This window comes from Calidris pugnax, unplaced genomic scaffold, assembly GCF_001431845.1.
Source record: "Calidris pugnax isolate Ruff unplaced genomic scaffold, ASM143184v1 scaffold44, whole genome shotgun sequence".
NCBI lineage: Eukaryota > Metazoa > Chordata > Aves > Charadriiformes > Scolopacidae > Calidris > Calidris pugnax.
In genome coordinates, this window is record NW_015094506.1 from 35969121 (window position 1) to 35992305 (window position 23185).

General features: G+C 38.0%; 1 protein-coding gene across 3 annotated transcripts in view; it reads right to left on the bottom strand.

The window, feature by feature from the left end:
• The window catches only part of POT1 (protection of telomeres 1), a 69253-nt gene extending 47674 nt beyond the window's left edge, over nt 1–21579 (bottom strand). For 2 of the 3 annotated variants that reach the window (XM_014963202.1, XM_014963201.1), the window contains exons 1-5: nt 21501–21579; nt 12377–12510; nt 8750–8822; nt 7155–7246; nt 1019–1129 (exon numbers count right to left, since the gene is read on the bottom strand). In XM_014963202.1, coding sequence (XP_014818688.1) covers nt 1019–1129; nt 7155–7246; nt 8750–8822; nt 12377–12510; nt 21501–21564 — 474 coding nt within the window. In that variant the 5' untranslated portion in view covers nt 21565–21579. Of the gene's footprint in view, nt 1–1018; nt 1130–7154; nt 7247–8749; nt 8823–12376; nt 12511–21217; nt 21347–21500 lie in introns of those variants that run through there. The other variant, XM_014963203.1, reaches the window with a different exon arrangement.
• Between the last annotated feature and the right edge of the window lie 1606 nt (nt 21580–23185).

A 23185-nucleotide genomic window follows, 5' to 3' on the forward strand; every position in this document is an offset into this window, starting at 1 on the left:
ATGCCTTTTCCTTTTCACTGGCTACAGAACAGAGTTTGCAGCACTGTCACTGAGAGTTCAGCACAATGCTATCATCCTTCTTTTTAACAGTCGTAGACAATTACAGTCATCAAAAATGTGCCTCACTTTCTCACCAGAAGCCCGTAGCTGTTGCAATAACTTTCATATGAAACACTAAAAATATCTCACTGAACTGTCCAACAAATTTATTGAAATCTTAGTTTCATTCCACACTTAGTCCCTCTCCTCCCCAGCTACAGGTTTCCAAATGCAGAATATCCAAATCTTCTCTAATTTTTATAAGTCAAATAACTTTAAAAGTACTAATGCTTAGGCATAAAAAGGATAGCAAATGTTTCTTGAAGCAAAGACAGTGGCCACAACAAATGCACACTTTTGATATATTATCACAGACAAATAAAAGCAGCAGCAGAACACTCCCGTATCTCCACTCCCATATTTCAACTGATGGAAACATTTAAGATGAACAGTATTGATGTGAAAATAGTACTAAAGAAGTGTTTTCCTCTGCAAAAAAGGGGTGTATTTCTCTTTTAATAATGAAAAATCTAGGAATCCATGTATTTCAAAGGTAAAGTGCAATGATGTGAGTTAAAGCAGTACAAACTCATAGCCCAGAGAAAACTAAAAATGACAGACCTAAGACCACTCTTGCACTCTCCACCTTGTCTGCATTACTGCATTGGGTGATGCACAAGAATGGCTTGAACAGCTCTAGGCATCTATCTAAAGCCAGTTAAGGTCAAATTTCTGCACTCAACAAGCAGAAATTTACTTAAGAGGCCTGAGAATTTGAACCTTGCATGGACAGGGATATTATTAAAATGTATGCACACACACACAAATGTCTTCTGATTGTTTCCTGATGCAAATGCTAAATAATCTGCAGTACTTCAGATTCTAGTAGATGTTATTGGGTTTTTTTCTACTGTAAAGCAAAATGTTAATGTTAGTATTTGGAGAAAAAATACGAAAAAAAAGTTGGGTAGGCACGTACATAAATGGCTGATCCAGCTTCTTCAGACACCTCCAGGTGGCAGCCATGTCTACCATCCTCTCTCGCTGTAGGCGATTTTGCCAACTTAAATCCGGCAACTACGAAGGTGTCCTATGGGGACAAGGTGATAAACAGATGATTACACAGGCTGTACCACATACTCTATTTTAAGAGCATGTGATGTGAAATTTCACCCTAAAATCTCAAGACATTCAAGAAACAAATCCTGAACAAATTCTAAACACTGTCTTTAAGGTTCTCTATTTAGTTCTTCTACCCACGGAATTCCTATTTTCAACCAATGCCAGCAAGCATCTTTTTTTCAAATTTTGCTAAAATTTTCACACTCTTGATGCTACTGAGACTGAGTGCTAATTTTGACAAGGGCTAGAGGGGAAGCATCACACTGAATAAAGAAAAAGAATCATTCCCCTTCAAACATACTGAAGAGCAACTCCGTTCTGGGTAAGCTTAATTCAGCTAGAAAAGGAATTACACATTGGATCAGCAGTGACAAAACACTCTTTTCTCAGAAATTATTTCTTATTGAGTTACAGCTGCACTTTGAAGAGACTCTTCTTGTAGACATTTTCTGTTTTGGTTGGATCAACATCTTCCAATTTCTTCCTTAAGGGTCAAGTAGGTAGGTCAATCAATAGGTAGGTTTCTGGTAGCAAAAAAGACATTACAAACTTCTTTGGCGTCGCTTCTGAGGTTCTGGCACAGGGAGCAACTGCATTTGCAACTGCATTTTCACTTTGGTATAAAGTTCCTCAGACACCACAAAACGAACAAGAAAAGGATCACTTAAGGGGTAAATGATTTATGTCCCTGAAGGAGAAAAAAAAGAAAAGGGAAAAAAAGGGAGAAGATCGAAAATACACTTAGGACAGAGAGGATAAGAAAGGTATCTGAGAAAACAAAGATAATGTTGGGAACTCTGAAACAATGTAAAGCTCCTTTATAGTCAGCTCCTTTGGCAGCAGAACTGTGTATCAAGGCTGTACCAATACGCCCCATTCCAACAAGCGTATTAGACTCGGAACCCAATTTCTATTCGACCTTCTACCAAAAGCACTTCCATAAGCTTTTACCGTATGACTTTTGTTCATGTGTTTATTTGATTACAACAAATAGAAGAGTTTTCTGATTAAAGTTGACAGTTTTAGCCAAATATTGCACTATGATGGCTCTTTTTTGCTATTTCAGCAATCTGACAATGCTACTCTAAATGATTTAAGATCCAAAACTGTTTTGTGCAAGAAAAAGAAAGGCTGCTAGCTTAAGTGACAGTGATATATTTAGTTATTAAAGGATTTGCAAAAAAAAAAAAAAAAGTACTGCAGAAAACAGAAGTTTAATCAGACAGTTTAATACACAATGAAAATACTTAGGGCACGGTGCTTTTCCAGTAGTGTCATAAATGGGAAGACAATGTATATTTTCACTAAAAGATAATATGTAAGTCACCTAAGTGTAAGCCATACTCAGAGCTAAATAAGAAGGGTAAAATCAATTAGGCAATTCACTATTCCTTGCACCTGTAACACACCGCCCTGCTAGCATACAATGAAGTTGTTCCACTCTTTTCAGATACAAACATGCACGAACACAAGGTTCAGGGAACTCAGCTATTCTGCAGAAATCAGGTGTTAGCATCTGTCTTTCCTTTCAGTGTTGCTGATGCCACCCATAGTGTTCCTTCAACAGCAGAATCAACCTTCAGCTAAAAAGCTACGCCTTGCTACACATTATTCCCATTTCAGCATTTTATCAGATTGCAGGCTGCACAAGATCCTGGGACTTGGCTGCTGAGTCAGGCTTGGAGCTCTGTACAGCTGACTTGGCTTGTTTTGTTCTCCTGTGTCAGAAGGAACTTTAGAATTACACAGACTCAAGCCTTTACACATGTTGATAATCAATGGAAACTTTTTTCATGAATATTAGATGGCTGATGATTACTCTTACGCAATATACAATGCACAACGTGACATTCAAAAAACATCTGTGAAAGGACTGTGCAATTTCAACGAGGCAAAAAAGCAGCACTAACCTCAAAATCTAGTTTTACAGGTAGAAAGAACCTGTATATTCTCAGATTGTTTATATTAAAGGTATATTCTCAGATTTGTTACAAATTCGTGGTCAACCTTGACAGGTTGTGACCAGCAGTTTCTAAACATGCACAAAAATTTGCAAAAGGTTTGCACAGTGCTTTGAAATTTAATGCTATGTTAGTTTTCAAAATAGATTAGGTTCCATTTCACCTTTAGCTAAGAGTAATTATTGGAAGTTCTCATAATTGGCTTGGCAATCAAAGCCATTTATATAAATGGGCAGATTTTCATGTCAACAGAAGAGTATTATATTGCACATAATTATACTATAAACTATAAGGTTCAACCAACATTTTTAAACAACAAAAAGAAATCTTACTCCCTTCATTCAAAAGAAGTGAGAAATAAAGGAAACACAATATTTTCCCTGATGGTTATTCTGTCACCAGAACCAGAAGACTCTCAGGAGACAAGAACAACACAGTTATTCATGTTCTGGGAATAGCTGCTCCTCCCCTCAAGGCTAATTAGCTAAAACAGTTACAGTATGGAAAATGTGATATGGAGATTTACAAAACTATGAAGTTTGAAATTGTAAGCAGCAAGCAAAAAGTACTAGACTATACTGAAGTAATTCTCTAATGGCTAAAACTTTGTTTTTTAAAAAATTAAATCTATTTCATAACTGCCGAATTGCAACTAGTTTCAGAAATCATTCTGTTCCCTCAAATTAAGATTCTTCCAAATTAAAATCCCATTTAAGACATGTGGAAAGTACCACAAAGGTTCAGTTCACTGGGGAAGACTGAACACTGGTTTTAGTGGCTGTCTAAGGGTTGTTGTCTATGGTTTGTTGTTTCCTACTCAGCTCTTTTGTACTGGTACTTCTATCTTCTAATTGCTGCTCCACAAAAGATTTGTATTATTATCAGGACAATAAAACTGACCTGTTCATTAAATTTAAAATGATTCTCAGCTTGTATATTTAGAAAATTAGTTCATGAACTTCCCATCCTGGACTCACTGTCAAAATTCTGTGGAATTGAGAACTTTGTATAAAGACTGTCACTTCTTCTTTTATACATATCTTATGACTGTGAAAGATTTTTCCATCCTAAACAGACCAAACTGATTTTGCTGATCATGGCATATGACAAACATTAAAACAACGCTTTGTTTCACACCAGAATTCAATGTAAAATTAAATATTCTGATCTCCACATTTCACCACCCAGCCCAAAGCCCCTCACTGGTATTCCCTCAAGCCCACGTGTATCAAAAGGCTGAAAAAGGCCATGCACCAATTTTGAGGTTAAATTAACAGCACAATCTCTAAATGGGTTCTACTAAAAGGATCTAGGTAATTTTTATCCCTCATGGCTAAATTCATTTGAAAGAATTCTGTCTGCAAAATCCTTCATTCACAATCACACGGTATTACTGACCTTTCCTTCACACACATAGGCCGGTTGGAGGAGACAGTAGCTGTAAATAGAGGAAGATGTCCTATAGAATGGTGGTTTTGCTCTCATCCAGACTTTTATTTAATAGACTTCAAACTACAGATAATGTATACTTCTCAAGACCTACCACCATACAATCTGTCAGAGCAAGCACCTTTTCCTGGAAAATGTTTCTTAGACTCAGTGTTTTCTTCAAAAACAAAGTTTAACATGTTCAGTTCATGACACAAGCTCGACTATCTGCTGATAGAAGCCATATGGTAAATGATGCCAGAAAAAAATCCTCAAATTACAAGGCATCACACTGCTCACTGCTAAGCAAGACTTCTGAAGCATTTGAAAAATTCTTTGAAATTCTTTGAAAAATGCTTTCTGAAGCATTGAAAAATTCCTTCCTAATGTTCAGTCTAAACAGGGTAGGTTTAGACTGAACATTAGGAAAGAATTTTTCACAGAAAGAGTGGTCGGGCATTGGAATAGGCTGCCCAGGGAGGTGGTTGAGTCACCATCTCTGAATGTGTTTAAGGGGCGTTTAGATGGGGTACTGAGGGATATGGTGTAGGGGAGGACTTTGTAGAGTAGGGTAGATGGTTGGACTCGATGATCCCAAGGGTCTCTTCCAACCTGAATGATTCTATGATTCTATGATTTTACAGATTCATTAAGAACACAGTAAGCATTCTTCATATTTATTTAATATTATTTCTTTTAATATTATTTATCATTATTGATATTAGTTTAATATTTAATAAAACAAATCACGTGACTGGAAATAGGGCAAGGTAAGAGTGATAGAGAAGGGTCTACAAAGACACATGCAAGCAACCTCCATTTCCACGAGAAGTTTTCATCTGTACGTGGTACTGAAATTTATTTTTTTTAAATGCTGCACCAGGTCATAATTATAACTTCAAATAAATATCTTCAACTATTCACTAAACATTTATAAAAGAGAATTTTTTTTTAGCCTTACTATTTACAGAGATAAATTTCACTTTCATGTCAGTCTATCCTACATGTTCTTTAACTTCCAAACCTCTTTAATGGCTTCAACTAAAGTTTGAAAAGTGATAAAAATCTCAAAACAGTTACATCCCTGCTGAGAAAAGAGAAACACGAAACTTTTTCTTGGACAAGATACTTTTTTTTACCCATTTGAAGTGGCAGCCATCATATGTTACCTGCTGTTTGAGAATTGTCTACATGATAAAAGCTATAATTAAACATTCCGTTTTTTTCTCTCTAATCTATACATATTCATCAAATCCATATTAATTTATTCAGATTAACAATGCTGAAAACACAGGGATTCAAAAGTTTTCAATGTCTGAATATATATAAGCACGTAATTATATAAAAGCTATAATATAGGTCGCTATACATTATATAAACTCCTCAGCTCTAAGTATAGGTATAATTCCTGAAATTAGCAGCTTTGGTCCCATACATCTCATGAACTGACGCATGCATCTTTGAAGCTGATAGAATTCAGGGTGTAAGCCACTATCCAGAAACAGCAAGATCACTCTCAAAGATTATAAATAGATCTGTCTCAACAACAACAAAAAAAAAGTAAAAAAAAAAAAGACTAATATACATGTCACCGAATGGAAATTAAAACGTTCCATAAATTCAAAGCAACTTGGACTTTAAGTGATATTTTGACGTCATGCCCTAAGGTCTGCTATCATTTTTACTCTTTTTTACCATACAGATCACCAAAGTTCAGGTGTACTAGTCTACTTGAGCTGAAATACCCTGACAGAGTTCTAATTAAGCCATTGCTACTGCCATATCGAGAAAGTCCTTAACTTTAGTGTTGGATAAATGTTTCTAACAATGTAAAAACAAAGCCCTGTTTTCTTCACTAAATAATTTTCCACCATTGTGATGGAGATATTTTTTATCACGGTCTGTAGGGACAGGACAAGGAGCAAAGCTGTTAAACTGAAAGAGGGTTGAAAAGGGTACATAAGGAATAATTCTTTACCACGAGGGTGGTGAGACACTGGAACAGGCTGCCCAGAGAAGCTGTGGATGCCCCGTCATTGGAAGTGTTCAAAGTCAGGTTGGAGAGGGCTTTGGAGCAACATGATGTAGTGCAAAATGTCCCTGCCCACGACAGGGAGGGTGGAACTGGGTGATCTTTAAAGGTCCCTTCCAACCCAAACCATTCTGTGATTTAGTGTGAACTGGTACCCTTTACCTCTCATCTTTTCCATGTGACTCCTTGTAAAAAGGCTACATCTTCCTTGTAGCTACCCTTTAAATGCTGGAACATGGTGATAAGGCCCCCCATAGCCTTATTTTCTAGCAAATAGCAACTGACATTCAAATTATGAACATAAATCAATGATTTCTGTATCATCCATATTCATGATCCTTTACTTGCTAGGTAAACAGCACTGACAAAAAGAATTGCTTTCTTTCAATATTATTCTTAAAAAGAATTTACATAAGCAAATACTCTGATTTTTTTCTAGTTCACATTTGTAGATTTGAACTGACCGAATAGACTATTTCTAATTTTGGTGACAGGTATACAAAGACCACATAAGAAGTCAATATACATCTATGGAAAACAATTCCTAAAATAAGAAAAAATATATATATTACCCCATGGCATATAACTTTTGCGCAATCCTCTGCCATTTTTCCGTATATTAAAACATTGATGCTGTTGCTCCGTGAACACCACTTATCCAAATCTAGAGGAAAAAAGCAGAAGTGATTCCAATCACCATACTTTCTCCAAAACAGAACAGCAATGAGAAGAGATTTCCAAAATAAGTTAATCTATATAGTCTAACACTTTTCATTCCAATTAACCTAGAGACAGAAAATCATTTCAAATAGTTATACAACTGCTTTTATGTGCTAACTATATATCAAGCAGAATATTCTTCATGAAAGGACCATTTAAAATGTGTGCACATTGCACAGTGTACATTGAACAGAAATTACAAAGACTGGCACTTGGACAATTCAGTGTATAGTGTTAGAGAGAAAACATCCATTCGCATTTGATTTTTTACATTAACACATATCATATTGTAGAAATATATGAACTGGAGATATTCTAGGACATAGACATATCAATAAACAGCCTCTCAGGAGGACTGAAGCAGAAATTATGTTGTTATTTTAAAAAAAAGAGTTCTCTACCTTCTACTGTTTCAGAAATAACACTAACGATGTAGATGTGCAAACTTATTTTTTGAGGCTGCGTAGAATGTGCAGAAGCTCTCAGCCCTCCTGAACAGCTAGGTGAAATTAGCAAGCCTCAAGGAAGTTTTGTGTCCCTCTTTGGGAACCCTGAAGCCAGCAGGAAAACTGACTCAGGCCCCATCATCTTCATTCACCTCTGATAACACCTGTCACAAACTGCATCACCAGGGAGGGTCTGCACCCCCAGCCTGCTGTTCGGTCACAGCCACAGAATTTGTAAAATCAGGAAGACTCAGAAAGAGCAAGTGATGATTCTCTAAGCAGTGTAAGGCAGGAGCTGAGAAGGAAATGGAAAGAAATGGAAAGTTCCTTGAATACAGCACAGACTCCTGACAAATGACATCCCCCTCCTTCCTCGCTGGAGGAGGTGATGCAATTTGGACTTAAAAGGGACACAGTATTTTTTTGGTATCGTTTATTACATGGTGAACAACCTAAGTCTTTCAATATGTTAATGTGTCTACTGATATTCAAAAACCTGAGTAATCAGGTGAAATTCCATTTTTAACTGCTTAGATTAAACCAGAGTGAAATACATATATTTTGCTGCTAATAAGCATACTGGCCTATATTAAATTTGCACTTACATAGCATATACTATGTATATTATATGTTAACTAGTAGGTGTGCAGTTTCTTGGTCCTTTATTATAAGCAGCTTAAAAATACACTATTAAAGCTGTATATACAGCTAGTGCATTTCCAGGACAGTATTTTAAAAGGTTCTGCAACAAGAAGTCTACTGAAATATAAAGACTGTATTGTTTCCATTAACCTACCTGGCATATGTTTAAAATGATCTATTTTTGCAGAGAACGAATAGAGCATTCTATTCATGCAAAGCAACGCAGAGCATTTTAAACATAGCATTTTACTGAAGAGTAGAAAAGCAGGCACTAGAGATGTAATAGCATGATGTAAAAAACCCAAAATTGTCAACAAGTTCAACAAAACAAATTTAAAATGTATACTTAAATGTAGTACCTTGAAGAACAACCTTGAAAAAGTCTGTCCCATCTCCGAGTTTCGTTAATGGGTAGGAAAGAACAACTATTCCCTAAAAAGAAAGAAAAAAATAAATATTCTTAACTATGACCATAAGTTACTGAATCACTGATGACAGCAGAAGCACCTGTAAGCTAAAAAAATGGTAGAACTGAAGTGACGAGTTAAAAAATACCATTTGAATTCTTTAAAAAATTAAAAAAAAACTGCTAAAGACAGCACTGAAGAGCAATATCCTTGGGATATAGAAAGGAAATATTACATGTCAGTGCTACTTAGATACTACTGACTAGATGATAAGCTTAGACTAAACAATGAAACAATACCTATGGAAGTACCTTTTACTTTTTACAATAATAGCACAAAGGCTACAGTTGTAGCTTTTGTGTGACTAAAAAGGTAGAGTGATCAAAATCTTAAAAGATACAGCAGCTTCTCCAAAAATATTGGCAAAGGATTACAACATAAATATCAAAACAAAATCATAGTCAAGACAAAAAAGATGTATATGAAGATAAATATATTATGTGAAAATTCAGAACTTTTCAATACTGTTCTCCCAGCTGTACAGTTTTTTAACTGTAGTGACCTAATAATTTGTCAGTAATAAAAATGTTCTAAAAGATGCAAAGGTTCTATTAATTATGCAAAAATACTCTCTTTATAGTGAAGTTGAAGTTACAATGAAGCAAAAATTGCAGACCAGCAACTTCAGTGATGTTAACATATCCCTGGAAGAAATGTGTTTTGTTAGAAAGATGGTATCTCATCAAAAAAGGTTCTCCTTCAACAGCAGCAAAAATGTCAGTCAAATGTATGTATTCATCCACAGTAGGAGAAAAGGACAAAAACACAGAATCAGGTTCAAAAAGAAAAATACAAAAATTTGAAAACAGACTCCATAAAGTGTTTAAGAGAACTCCACAAATAGCACAGGAAATAAAATAGTTTCTTGTAAAGAGACAGCAGGCAATCTGTCCATAAATGCACAAAAGCAACATTAAGAAGATAGTCAGGTAAATCATAATGATTTTATAGTAAACATATTCAGTGGGAAGCTTGATTTCAAAGTTAGTAAACACTTTTTAAACCAAATGAGGATAGAATACACAGCAGTGAACTGTTACTGTAGAAGCTTTTCAGAGAAAAATTAGTCCTACAACGCATTAACTGAGGAATCCAAATCAAACTCAACAATTTTTTTCACTATCTGTTTTATAAAGAAATACTGACTCCACAAATCATCCTTTTCCAATCCAAAGTATATTTTAATTTTATTATGCTAAAAAAAAAATCCACATTGAATTAGATTTAACATGTACCATATTGCTTTATTGCTTCTGAGACAGTGGTAATTCTTTAAGACCAAAACGGTCAAAAATCTATGACCATATGTTTTTAACAGGTATCAATGTTTCTGACCATTTTTACTTTTTATTTTTCCTTTTACACCCCAGTATCTTCCAATGAGTTTTCAAATCTGGGACCATCACTATAGTAGTCTGCACCCCCCACTTTCTTTTGTATCTTGAACATGTATGCTCTAGTTGTCCTCCTCAGCAGAAATACTACCAACTGCTTTCTCAACATGCCTGGAACTCTTGGGCACCAAACTTCAACAAAACCTACCTTAGCAAAACCTGCTCAAATTCACTCTTGCCCCACAAATCCTGCACTGCTTATTGAGCTCATAGGCAAACTTCTTCCAAAACACTACCCATTCCACATGCCACTAGACTCACTCTTAAACTGACTATGTGCAGTTCCTCTGCTGAATCTGTCTCCTTCCTTGCCACAGCCTTGTTCCTCAGACTGGTCCAATAGCTGATTTGGCAGCTGACTTTCAGCTTTGGTTCAGCCTTGCCACAGCAAAATCCCAAGGACGATGAACTAATGGCAGATGGCATTAGGTTCAGTTAATGGACACCATGACTGAGGATGTATGGACATTGCTTGTGCTGTGTTCCCATAAATTTAAATTTTGTATTGTCCAAAGGGATGCCAGAAAGCCAAAAAGCTTCTGAAGAATGAAAGGACTGAGGCATACAAGCCAGACAGAAGCATCCTGGATGTTTTTTGTTACTTTTTCCCCAGAACACATTTCATAAAAATTGTCCTCTCCCTTTCCTCCCTCCTCAAAGCAGGTCCTGATCCCTATTTTGGCAGGTCTAGAGTGACAGTGTATTGTGCCACCACTAAGATAACTAACATCAGTGCATTCTAAGGTTTGCTTCAAGCTCAGCCTGCAGAACTGGATTTTCCTATGTATTTAATGGTGCATTAGCACCAGCTTTATCAACTCTCCAGTTGCACTGTTTTTATGCCAAGCTGTTTTAGTCACCTACTAATCCATGTCGGCAGCAGCATGAAGTTCTTTTAACATAAGGCAGAAGTCTGAGAAACAGACTCTACACACTTTCTCTTTCAGCAACCAGCTATAACACTGCACGTATGCTTTAAATCAGTCTGGTAATAATTGTTCTGCTTTTCTAATGGAAACATTTCTTTTGGCAGAAACATTTTCTAATTTATAACCTGGTTTTGTCTGCTTCAATATTTTCATCGTGAACAAGAATTCCTGTTCTTCCATGTCAGAGGTGCTTGTGGACATATCTCTCAAAAGCAGGAAAGCCTACATGTCCTGCAGGTGAACGGGGCCAGAAAACTACACCCTGTGGAAAAAAAGTCCTGTTTACTTGAAGCACTGGTTATTGATGTTTCCATTTGTTCCTTTACAAGGCCTAAGGGAGACTGGATGATTCTCAACCAAATCACCTTCTATCACACTATTACTGCCTGCTTCCAAAAAGGGCAGTTTTGCTCCTTTGCTTTACTAATTGCACTACACTTGGCATCTTTTTGACACCATAATGAACTAGTCCAGAGACCGAAAGCAGAAAAAAACTACCCTCTCTCCACCAATATGGATAGTCGTCTGCCAGTTTATTTCTCATTACTGGATTCCATCACAGGGTCAGACAAGCACTAGAGCAGTAACTGGGAATATACAGCTAGGGAGCAAAAATGCTTTTTGGATACAGAAAATCATTAGGCCAGTTTAGCTCATATTTTTCAATTTTTTTGTTTCATTTTTTTAGGGATTCAAGCCATCTAAGGTCTTATACACAATTAGCTTGCCTTTTTTTTTTTTTTTGATATTCATTTCCTGCCACTTAAGCATCAGGACTGATTAAAAGGATTTTCAGAACCATTCACAAAAAGTTTAACGGGTTAAAAAAGAAAACCCACAAGAATTGACACTGCATTTTAAAGAATATACTTGCTTTAGGGATGAAAAAATATTTCTACATTTCACTAGTACACTAGGATTGTCCTTCCAATCTGAAATATATTTGGGACTACGGTAAAATATAAATACACACTTGGTAATGATAAAAAACTTATATGTCTCCTGATGCAACTAGTTGCTAGAGTCTTCTTTTCGTTCTTCTTTGCACAAGAAAGGAAAACTGCTTTCGAAGTCATTATGCCGAAATCTGATATTTAGCAGGATGGTGGTGCTTATTAATATTTTTTTAAAAACAAAATACCACTTAACCAGGACCAATTTCAAAGTAAGCCAAAACTCTTTTATTAGTAAGTTACCTGAAAATATTTGTTGGTATGATCCAAGCCTTCTTGCAGTTGTTTCAAATCCTCCTTCTGCAAATGGCTTGGTAGTGGAATCTCTGATTTCCCTTTAATGACCTTCAGCAATTGAACAGGCATAGCTGCTTTATCTAAACAAAAATGATAAATACACACCTGAAGCTACTTATCTTGTTCAAACAAAGAGTTACCAGAAGCTGCAATTTACTCAGGAGTATTTATCTATTTCATAATAAAATGTTTAATAATGCAAGACTAAACATTTTCAGAGGGACTGGCCTCATCTCTTAGTAGCATGAATAGCATAAACAGAGAAAGTAACATTTCCTTGGCAACAGACAGCCATCCATATTTTGCAAACAGTCCAAAACACTGCAAATGGCAACAAAATATTACTTTATATATGAATGCAAAAGGTAATGCAAACAATGTCAATATTTTTTGTACAGAAATGCACATTAAAAGCCAAACAGAGACTTTGAATGACAGATCACGGATAAAGAGTCTCTATTCAGCTGTTTCCCTATAGGACAATTTGACTGCATCGAACTAAAAGGTCGGTCATTTTAACTTATAATGAATAAAAAAGGGTTATGTACAGATTAAAAAATTTTGATTGATCTATCAAGTAAAGAAAAAATAATAAAGAAAATAAAATGGGCATCTACAAATGCTAAACACCGAAAAAAGCTAAGAAAAGTATGACTTGTCTGGGTTTGTTCTCACTGTGCTAAAAGTTAATGAAATAAATTCACTTATAATAATGAGAATTGGGGAGAGGAAGATTTGTCTATTATAGTGAAGTTACACATATGAGAAATATAATAAAGTGATCTAGCAATAAGTACTTATTGCTATATTTTCTCATTACATGGTCATTTCACTCTTCTTGGGGTATCTCTGGGTTTTTGCTGTACAATTTTTATTTAAAGCAGGTATCTACAGAAAAGTCACAGAATTATCAATCTTCTGTTTTCATTAAGTTTTAAGAAACTAAGCAAAAAATGCTTTCTATTTTCTGAAAACCTAGCTGGCAGTATTATAGTCACAGTCCAAATTTCAGACAGAGTTTTTGCAATCCTTATATGACAGTGAACAACAACAAAAAAAAGTGTTTCCTATACTTTAGGATAGACAAAAAAACTTGGTATTCTACTAAATAAAACTTAAAGTACATTTTCATTTCAGTTAGGAAGTTCTTTCTCAATACTAGACAGACTGAAATCTTACAAAACATTCACTCACAATTAAATGCAACTGGAAGCAATACATTCACTCACAATTAAATGCAACTGGAAGCCATTGCCAAATGGACAGACAGATCATAAGTTATAAACATAACTCAATGCATACAGGTGCAGACACTCAGCAATATTAGGGACATTCTTTAAAAAAACTCCAGGTTTGTCAGAAAAATAAAAATTCCACCTTACTGTCACTCCAGTATCCAAAGATATCCAACTTCACTTATTGCTCATGACTATTTCTGCAGTTCTGAATGACTTCGTCCTTCCTCCTTCCCCATTTTCCCAGAAATTCCCCAGTGCTGTTATTCTTGACTAATAGATAATACCAAGAATTCACATTCACTAATGAGAATTCTATAAAATACAATACACTTGTTGAAGTGTATCTCAGTCAAAATGACTATAAGCAGGATGAGTGGATTTTGTTTTTCTTCCAGCTTCCAATTTACATGCTTCTCTCTTGTTGCTTGTCCCAGACTGCAGCCCTTAGTTAGCCATATATAGAAGCAAGTGAAAAGTTGTCAATAATATACATTAATTTTAAACCTGCAATTCTTAGAAGACCTTTCACTAGCAATATCAGCTTTTTTGCTTAACATTGAAGAGTTTAAAAAGCAGTAATGGCAAAACAATCTGTAGTTTCTTAAGCTTTTATATCCAGGCAACAAAGTATGCATTTAAAAGCAAAATACATGCTAGTGAGCCTGATAAATACCATATCTCAAATAAGAAAAATGTTAGTGCCTGACTTGAAGGTCTTATTTCAAATGGTAGCTTAGACTTTGAAAACCAGTCCTCATCTACTCCAAAATACTAAGCAGCCCCAAGAACTCAGGAAAGAATAACAAGGCCACACCATCGTGCATCTTCCCTGCTTACAATATATATTCCCTTACTTTACAGCCTAAGTCAACAAGCAACTTGCTTCTCTGTGACTTCCTCCCCAGCGTGCATGAAATAGGGAGGCCTTGTAACATTCAGAAGAAACAGAGGCTCCAGGAGGCACCGTTACTCAAAACACCATGCAGCTTGTGCAACAGACATAGCTTACCAAATACCAATGAATAAATTTAAGAACTTGACTGCTAAGAAGAGACGACTCAAAAAGTTTATTACCTGGGATACAAGCAGAAATTATATAGGGTTCAGGTAACTGGACACAAATTAGTTACAGTTACAAATTACCAACTTTCACCTCAGTAATGATCTGTGTACAATGTTGACCTGTCCCAAGTGCAAAGCAAAACACGTTGGCCTACACCTCAAACAAACAAATGACAAGTTTAACCCTAATTACTTAAAATTTTGAGTCTTTTGCCTCATAGAGAATTTTCTGAGAGGAACCCAGAAGACACAAACAATGAAGATCAACTACCTGGCCATGGACAGCAGGGTAAAATGATAACAAAATCTCACTCTTTTACTAGGGTAAAACTGAAGTATTATCAAATGTCAGTTACTTGATATTAAACAGTAGATACTAAATCCTTACAAGGGTTCACAAATCTCTAATAGAAATCTCAATACCCTTCTCCTCCTTAACACCTGATGCCCAAAGAGCTAGAAAGACATAATAACATCCACAAAACTCACCAGTAATGGTGTTAAACAATTTTGGTTTCAATGTTGATGCTTTTTTTTGGGGAGGGGAAGAAACAGCACATTAATCAAGAGTCAACATGTGTAAGACATTTTCCTGTCCTGCTGTAACCTCACCAATGAGCTGTAGGAAGTACGGGACAAGAATTCTACCTTCTCACTGTCTGTGTTACTGTGGTGGCTTGACCCTGGCCAGCCCATAGGCACCCACTTGCTCATGTCCCCGCAGCTGAAATACTGGTGTTTCATCAACACTGGTTTAGTCACAAATCCAAAACACAGTACCATACATGCTGCTATGAAAACATTTAACTCCACCCCGGACAGACCCCATATATATCTCTAAAAGGATCCAATAGGATTCAGTGAAACCCCATGGAAAGGATGTGTACTGGAGCAGTTTGTGAGGAACTGCAGCCCATGGGAAGAACCCACGTTGGAGAAGTGCATGAAGAACTGTCTCTCGTGGGTGGCACCTCACACTGGAGCACAGGAAGAGCATGAGGAAGAAGGAGTGGCAGAGATGAAGCGTTATGAACTGACCACAACCCCCATTCTATGTCCCCCTGTGCTGCTCAGGGGAGGAGGTAGAGAAGTCAGGAGTGAAGCTGAGCCCAGGAAGAAGGGATGGTGTAGGAGAAAGGTGGTTTTAAATTTGTTCTTATTTCTCATTATCTTACTCTGATTTGATCAGCAATAAATTAAATTAATTTCCCCAAGTTTGAAGCTCTTTTGCCTGTGACGGTGATCAATGAATGATCTCCGTATCTTGACCCACGAGCTTTCATTTGTATTTTCCCTCCCTGACCTACCAAAGAGGTGAAGTGACAGAGCAGCTTGGTGGGCACCCAGGGGCAAGCCAAGGACAACCCACCCCAGCACAGAGCTGGAAGGTGTAACAACAGAGAGGTTCCAATTTCTACTTGAGCTGAATGAGAGGCAAAAGCCCGGTCCAGAAATGCAGATGCTGTTCTGTCTCTGTTGACTCCTTTACGAAGTATTAGGAATTAGAATGTCTATAAAATATCACCGATGCTAAAAATTATGCCTTTTCAACATGAACCAAGACAGCATTGTCATTAGCTTACGAGGTTTCAAGCCTCTACTGAAAAGCAGAACTAGAAGTCTTACAGAGCTTTTCAGTTGAAAGTATCTACTTCACACTGTATTCTAGCAGGCTGAGAAGCTGATCTTTTCCACTTAGAAACAGTCAACTTCAAAGTTAATCAGCAATATTGATCTTCATCCAGCAACACCATAATGAGCTAAGGAGATGTACAACATAATGGATTAACACTTTTTCTTTTTCTTTTTATAGATTTCTCTCTGTTATGGCACTTGAGCAATTAATTAGACTTTTCTGTGGGTTATTTTCTCCCCCACAAAGATGTCTAACAGCAAGATGCAGTTTGTTACAATTCAAACATCATTTTTAAAACAAAACACAGAAAGGAATGGAGGTTTAAAAACTTATCTCTCTCTGATAATTATCCTCAAATTCTGCAATCCCCTTGCTTTCATTTCAAAGGCTCAAAAAGAGCCTTTGCCATTTATTTCAATGAGACAAATATTCTACATATGCCTTCAAGGTTACAAAGGAAAATTTCTAAAAGGGAGCTGTATGTAAGCTGATACAGTGGGACCTGCCCATATTATTTAGTTATTGTCTATTCCTACAATTTTTGACATTTATGCAAATAACATTCAAGTAGAAAACAAGTTGTTGGGTTTTTTTCAGATCTTAAACTTCTGTACATATGCAACTAAGGTCATGTATTTTAACTGCTAACCACTAAAGTTCCCAGATTCTTGTTCTCTGCAATAATAAACCAAAGATGTGAGTATCCAGCTCTAAGAGCTATAAAAGTACATTTTCAAAAACAAACTGATCCAGCACTGGTTTCCCAAATCTTTAGTGCCAGAGCTTACAGCTCTCTTGAACAACAACTAAGTGAAAATAAGTCTGTCAAGCATCTTTGTTGTTCTCAAAAGGCTGACTGCCTAACATTGACAAGAATCATTCCAACTTGAGTCTGCTGCTCAAGAAGTCTGTAAGTGGCATAAAGAGAGCTATTCATAAAGATGGGTGGTTAAAAAAAATATCTGCAAGAAAGGCAGACAGCATCATAAGCCAGTCCTGGAACAGGAGGGAAATGCAACACACACACAGTAGAAGGAAGGAGACAGTGAGCTACAAACATGTTTTGTCTTCCAATAGCTGAAACCGACAGAAATACGGAGAGAGCATGACCAAAAAAACTTAGTAATTTTAACAAGCAAAGAATTACACTACAGGATGTACACTGTACGAGAACCCAGAAATAACACCCTGAAAAAGCGATATATATCACGTGCTTAAGCAAGTGAAACACTGAGGATGGCTACAGGCTGAATTTTTATGTGCTGCTCTGCCTTATCCTTGATTTTCTACCTGCTAATTTTCTAGACCTTAAATTTCCGACAGTGGAACCATCTACTTCAACCCACTAGTTCTGTCTTAATTGTATATGAAACATTAATATGTATTCCAAAAGGATAAAGCCTACCATAAATCACAGTGCACCTGAAAACAATTGCCTAGTCGTAATGGCTTTGAGCAAGGGTAATTGTTCAACAGAAATCAGCAGTAATTTTAGAGTATTTTTTTCTTCTGCAGTGAGGACATTATTCTGCCGAAATACTGCAGTCATGGAACGCCTCTATCTCTAATTCCAGAAGCAGGAGAAAAACTTCTATAATATATCTGAGGGACTTCACCTCATCCTTCTTACTAGAAGCTTGAGAGTTTTAATACCCACAGACCTGAATTAGGCAGCTAAGTATGGTCTAGGATGCATGCCCAAGAAAAAAGCAAAGCTTTCAGGCTCACAGTCCTTTCATCAGTTCACACAGAAAGCAAAATAATCAGCATTTTATTCTACGTGCAGCAAACCCCAGATACAAGCTCTGATAGCCTGGTAACTTCAGTGTTTAAGACAAAGTATACACCCAAACGGCTTATGCACTTATAGAATCAGACAGTGGCTGTACAAGAGTCTTAAAGACTGTAATTTCTGAGCTTTGCACTGCAAAATCATGTGCTAGGAAGAACCTGACCATTTAAGTCTTTTTGTGAAAGCCTCATACTTTCTTTCTCTAGGCTTTTTAAAGTTTCATTATAATTAAAAGAAATAACTCTTAAATTATGCTTGGAAAATCACCAGAATTTAAACTCTCAGATTAGTTATATCTCCCTTCAGTGCACACTGAAAATCATTAAGAAACCATAAACTGCAGTTGCAAGTGAAGTTAACACCACACAGCCACAAAAAATACAGAACTGTTGACATGAACACCAGCGCAACATGACTGAAAGACAGGAATAAAAGAAAAATAAGCCACATAGGAAAGGCAAATTTGTTCTTATCATTGTTTCTCCCTTTCCTCCATGCTTCTCTAAACAAAATGAAATAGCCAAATTTTGTATGGCAATTAATGTAGTAAAGCAGTACAAAGTTTCTAAAAGAATTCAGTACAAAAAGTTGTAGGTAGCAAGCTCAATATACAAAACTGTTCTCATACACTGTCAATGTTAAACTAAAGGTATCAACATGGGTCTAAAGCCCCCGGGAACATTCTAACAGTGCAAAACATCTTATTAGCCATGACAGACAGATCAAGTCGACCTCCTGACAGAACCGGGAATAACTCCATGCATATTCTGAACATAGAAGTTACTGAGTTTTTTTGAACAAGAAGAATCTCTGGGGTTCAGTGAAGATCAACTGAACTTTCACAGATGATAACAAATCAGAAGAAAACTCATTTCACCAGTAATGGAATGATGTCTCATAGACCTCATATATTTGAGGACACGAGGAACAACTAATATAAGGAAAACAGGGTAATGAGTCGGACTTAAGGTCTCGGGTTTTCTTCCTCCCAGAACAAGAGAAACAAGCATTTTCTGGAAGATGACAGAGATCACAGAGCAAAACTTTTCCCCATTGCCTTTATTTGATGAATAAGTCCATCATATTTGTCTTCTATGTCTAGTTCTCTAAACAATTACAATTCTGGTATTTCCTTCAGTAAAAATTCAATACATACTTAAAAGAAGGAAAAAAATAAAAAAAAAAATTAATCAAACTGAGTCCCTAATAGCACCCTAAATTATATGATGTAAGACAAGCTTTAACACTTTTAGTTCATATTGCCAAAAATTCAGAACATAAATATTACAGACAATACAACTCCACTGTAAAAACTGCAAGGCCTTAATCCTAAAAAAAAAAAAAAAAAAAGACTGAAAAATAAGCATATTAATATTCTCCGCCTTGACTCCAGAATTACCTTCATGGAGGAGGAATTCAAAGTTGGATCTGTTCTGCTGTTACGGTTTATCATCATAGTACATCAATCCAGCACACAGGATAGCAAGTAATCAACACCTCTTAGCCTGGATTACTCAGATCCACCCAACATCTGAGCTTTTGCTCAAGCCATAGATACACACTACTGGGTCCTGATTCTAGAGAAATGGACAAGAAATGGACTATCCCTCTGTAGCCTACTCTGAAACACAACTTTTCTTCAATAACTAGGGAGAGATTAGCTTTGGAGCAGAAAAGGAAAGAAAACACAAGATGTGAGAGGTAAACTGGAAGGACTACTCCCTTCTCTACAACCAAGAAATACTTTAGCAATACCTGAAAATCACATAAAAGGAATTAATGCCATTTTGGGAAAAGGAAACCATAGCAGTCAGAGGCATGAGAAGATTCCTTATCTATCAAAGTAGATGCTACTTGCAGAGAGACTTGTATACTCCAGACTGGAGAATAAAACACATGATTGTGTGGACCTCTGGAGGAAACCTCACCCAAGTTTCATGAAGAGTGAAGAAAGAGTCAAGAGCATCAGCATCTTATTGATGTGATCAGACAAAACGGTAAATTTCTAATACCCCTGTATACTAGTCAGCGCAACATTTGGGCTAACTGTGCAAAAGTGAAGGTGATTCCTAAATAGATAATGCCTCAGTTTAAATGTGCACATATATGTAGACACAGACATATATCATATAGTTTGTGAAATTTTCTCATAAAAATGAACATTTACACCATTGAACAAAACAGACTGTGCAGAACTACCATAAACTCAACCTGCAAACAGTCTCAAGAGGAAACTTTTGTTATACAGCAGTGTTAAAATCAAGAGGACCATTCATGAAGGACATAGTCTGTAGTTTGGAATTTCTGTAACAATCTAATCTTGTAACTTGTGATTTCCTTGAGAATTTTCAGGAGGAGAAAAAACCATGTCAGCTAACTAAAACAAAAGGAAAAGGCAAATCAGCAGCGTGACACATCTTATTTTCTTAGTTGCAAGGCTTCATCTTGCCGCTGCTACAGATCGCCAGGCACTTATCTTCTGGAAATAAGTCTTAGGCCATTCCTACTCTTAATAACATCTGCTATTTACTTTCATGAGAATTCAACTAGAATTCTCAAAAAAAAAACAAAAAACAAAACCCAAATAAAATATCCTTTATTAATTTCAGATTAAAATTTGCTAATCTGATATTGTGCAGAAGAGGTCACAATTAAATGTTACCTGAGGAAAACGGATTCTTACACTGCCATTTACCTCAATACTACTCCAGCTCTAGAAAAGAGGCCGCCCACTGCCACACAGACCTCGGGAGGACAGGGCTAGAAAGCAGATCCTTTCAGAATGTGAATGGTAATCACTTCAAAGAGTCAACCCAGCAATCCCTGTAAGTTCTTTAAAACCAAGAGCTCAGGTGTATTAGCACGGGTGCATTAAGAGCAAAAATTTGTTTTCAGTACAGTCAGTGTCTATGAAGAAAAGAAAGGAAAAGAAAAGGAGGGAAAGGAGCGAAGGGAAAGGAGCGAAGGGAAAGGAGCGAAGGGAAAGGAGCGAGGAGAACTAATCATTCAAGCACTGTGTTTGTCAAAGCGGGGACACAGCAGAGCCCTATGCAGGGTACCTCAGGGAGGGAAGGTAACTGTAGGTCTCACAGCAGACAGCAAACCCTACCAAAGCGCCGGGCGGCACCAGGCAAAGGCATGGGCTCTGCCCCGGCGGGGCGGCGGCCCAGCTGCTAAGTAGTGGCGGCGGCGGGCTCTCTGGCCGAGAACAGACCCCTCTCCCACAGCAGACCCCCCCGCCCGCTCCCCTCAGCCCTGCGGAGGCGGCAGGGCACCCCGCCACGCCTCGCTCCCGCACAGCAGCCGCACGGCCGGTGTGGCGGAGGGCGGCCCTGCCGGTACCTGTCTCCCAGCGCCGCCAACCCCACTTCCGCCCGCACCGAGCATGCCCGGGCAGCCCGCGCATGCGCACGGCACGGCACCGCACCAGGGCGCGCAGCGAGCATGCGCCGCGGGAAGCGGGGAGGTGCTGCCCTCAGCCGCTGGGTGGGCGGAGAGCGGCGGGAGCGGGCAGGGTCGGCGGAGGGGACGGTGGCAGCAGAGGGAGCAGAGGGGGAATGAAGTGTCCCCTCGGGCGGGACCCGCCGTTCCGGCCCTGTGCACCGCGGTGGGGCGGTGAGGCGGTGAGGCCCGCCAGTGGCTATGGCGGTGCAGGTCCGTTGAGCCGGCCTTCCCCCACCGCTGGTCTCTGTCACCTACAGAGTGATTGCACTTGCAGAGGGATGAAAAATACTGTGAAGAAAACCTGCTGCGTTTGCTTCTGGTGGTGTTTAAATGTCAGGAGGCACCAGGCGAGGCTTTGAAAAGCAGTGTTTGTGGTTGTCAGGGACACGGGGTCCCTCAGGCTCGCAGGTGTTTGGGTGCTGCAGGTTGACACGTGCCGGGGTGCCGCTTGTGTGGATTGCCAGTTCCAAATCGCAGCATACATGGCGCAACATCACAATGCCGAGGCTTCTGCAGAGGCTGTGGCTTTCTCCTGGACCTCAGAGATACGTCCTCTGCCAGCCCGTGCTACCTCTCTTCCCCTTTCTCATCCCTGCCATCCTGAATTTCTGGGATGGCTTTCACAGAATCATGGAATTGTCAGAGTTGGAAGGGACCTGTAGAGATCATCTGGTCCAACTCCCCTGCTAAAGCAGGATTGCCCAGAGCACATCACTCAGGGCTGCATCCAGGCGGGTCTTGAAGATCTCCAGAGAAGGGGAGAATTCCTTTTCTTGTTTCTCATCACTTAGTGACTCTAAAATGAAGTCCTGCTAGAAACTGTTTTTTCCTTTCTTTACCTTTAAATCTTTTCCTTCACAGCCCCCCCTCTGTTTTGGAACTGTTACAGTTAAGCCTCTGAAATGCTTTAGTTACATTTAGAATTCAAATCATTTGAACAATTGGAACTTAAATCCATCCATGTTCAGGTAGTCTGGAGAGGAAGTCACTGACACATGTTTTGTAGTCATTTTCATTGTTGACAACGTTCGGAACAGGTTTCTTTCCTTTGATAATCGCTCTTTTCAATAAATTTTAATCCTATACCTTCCATTGGACATTTATGTAGCGTGCCTTTTTATAAGCAGAAACATGACTAAGACCTTGTTTTACAGGCATGATAAAAATAGCCCTCAGTCAGAGCTAAGATGGGGCTGCGAAATTGAGTGCACCTGCCTACCTGGAGCACTAATGATCTGGCCATCTGAAGAGCCAGCTACAGCAGAGTAGATGAGGGACTGGGAAGATGAGTGTCACTTGCCCATGTCCTTTGTTTCCGTCAAAAAATTTGGAGAAATCAACCATATTTTCAGACTATTAAGTTCTGTCAAGTGAGCATTCTGGTGGAAAAAATTAAGTCCTCTCTTATAACCTCTATTTTTAAATCTACACTTTGAAAAGAGCAGCTTTGGTCACAACAAAAAATTTATTGAAAAAAAAAAGAAGTTGATAAAGCAGTGAATGATACAATCAGGAACAAAACATTTTTAGAACCTCTTTTTAAGTCAGAAACACTGGAAAAATCAAGAGTGCAAAGTGAGGGA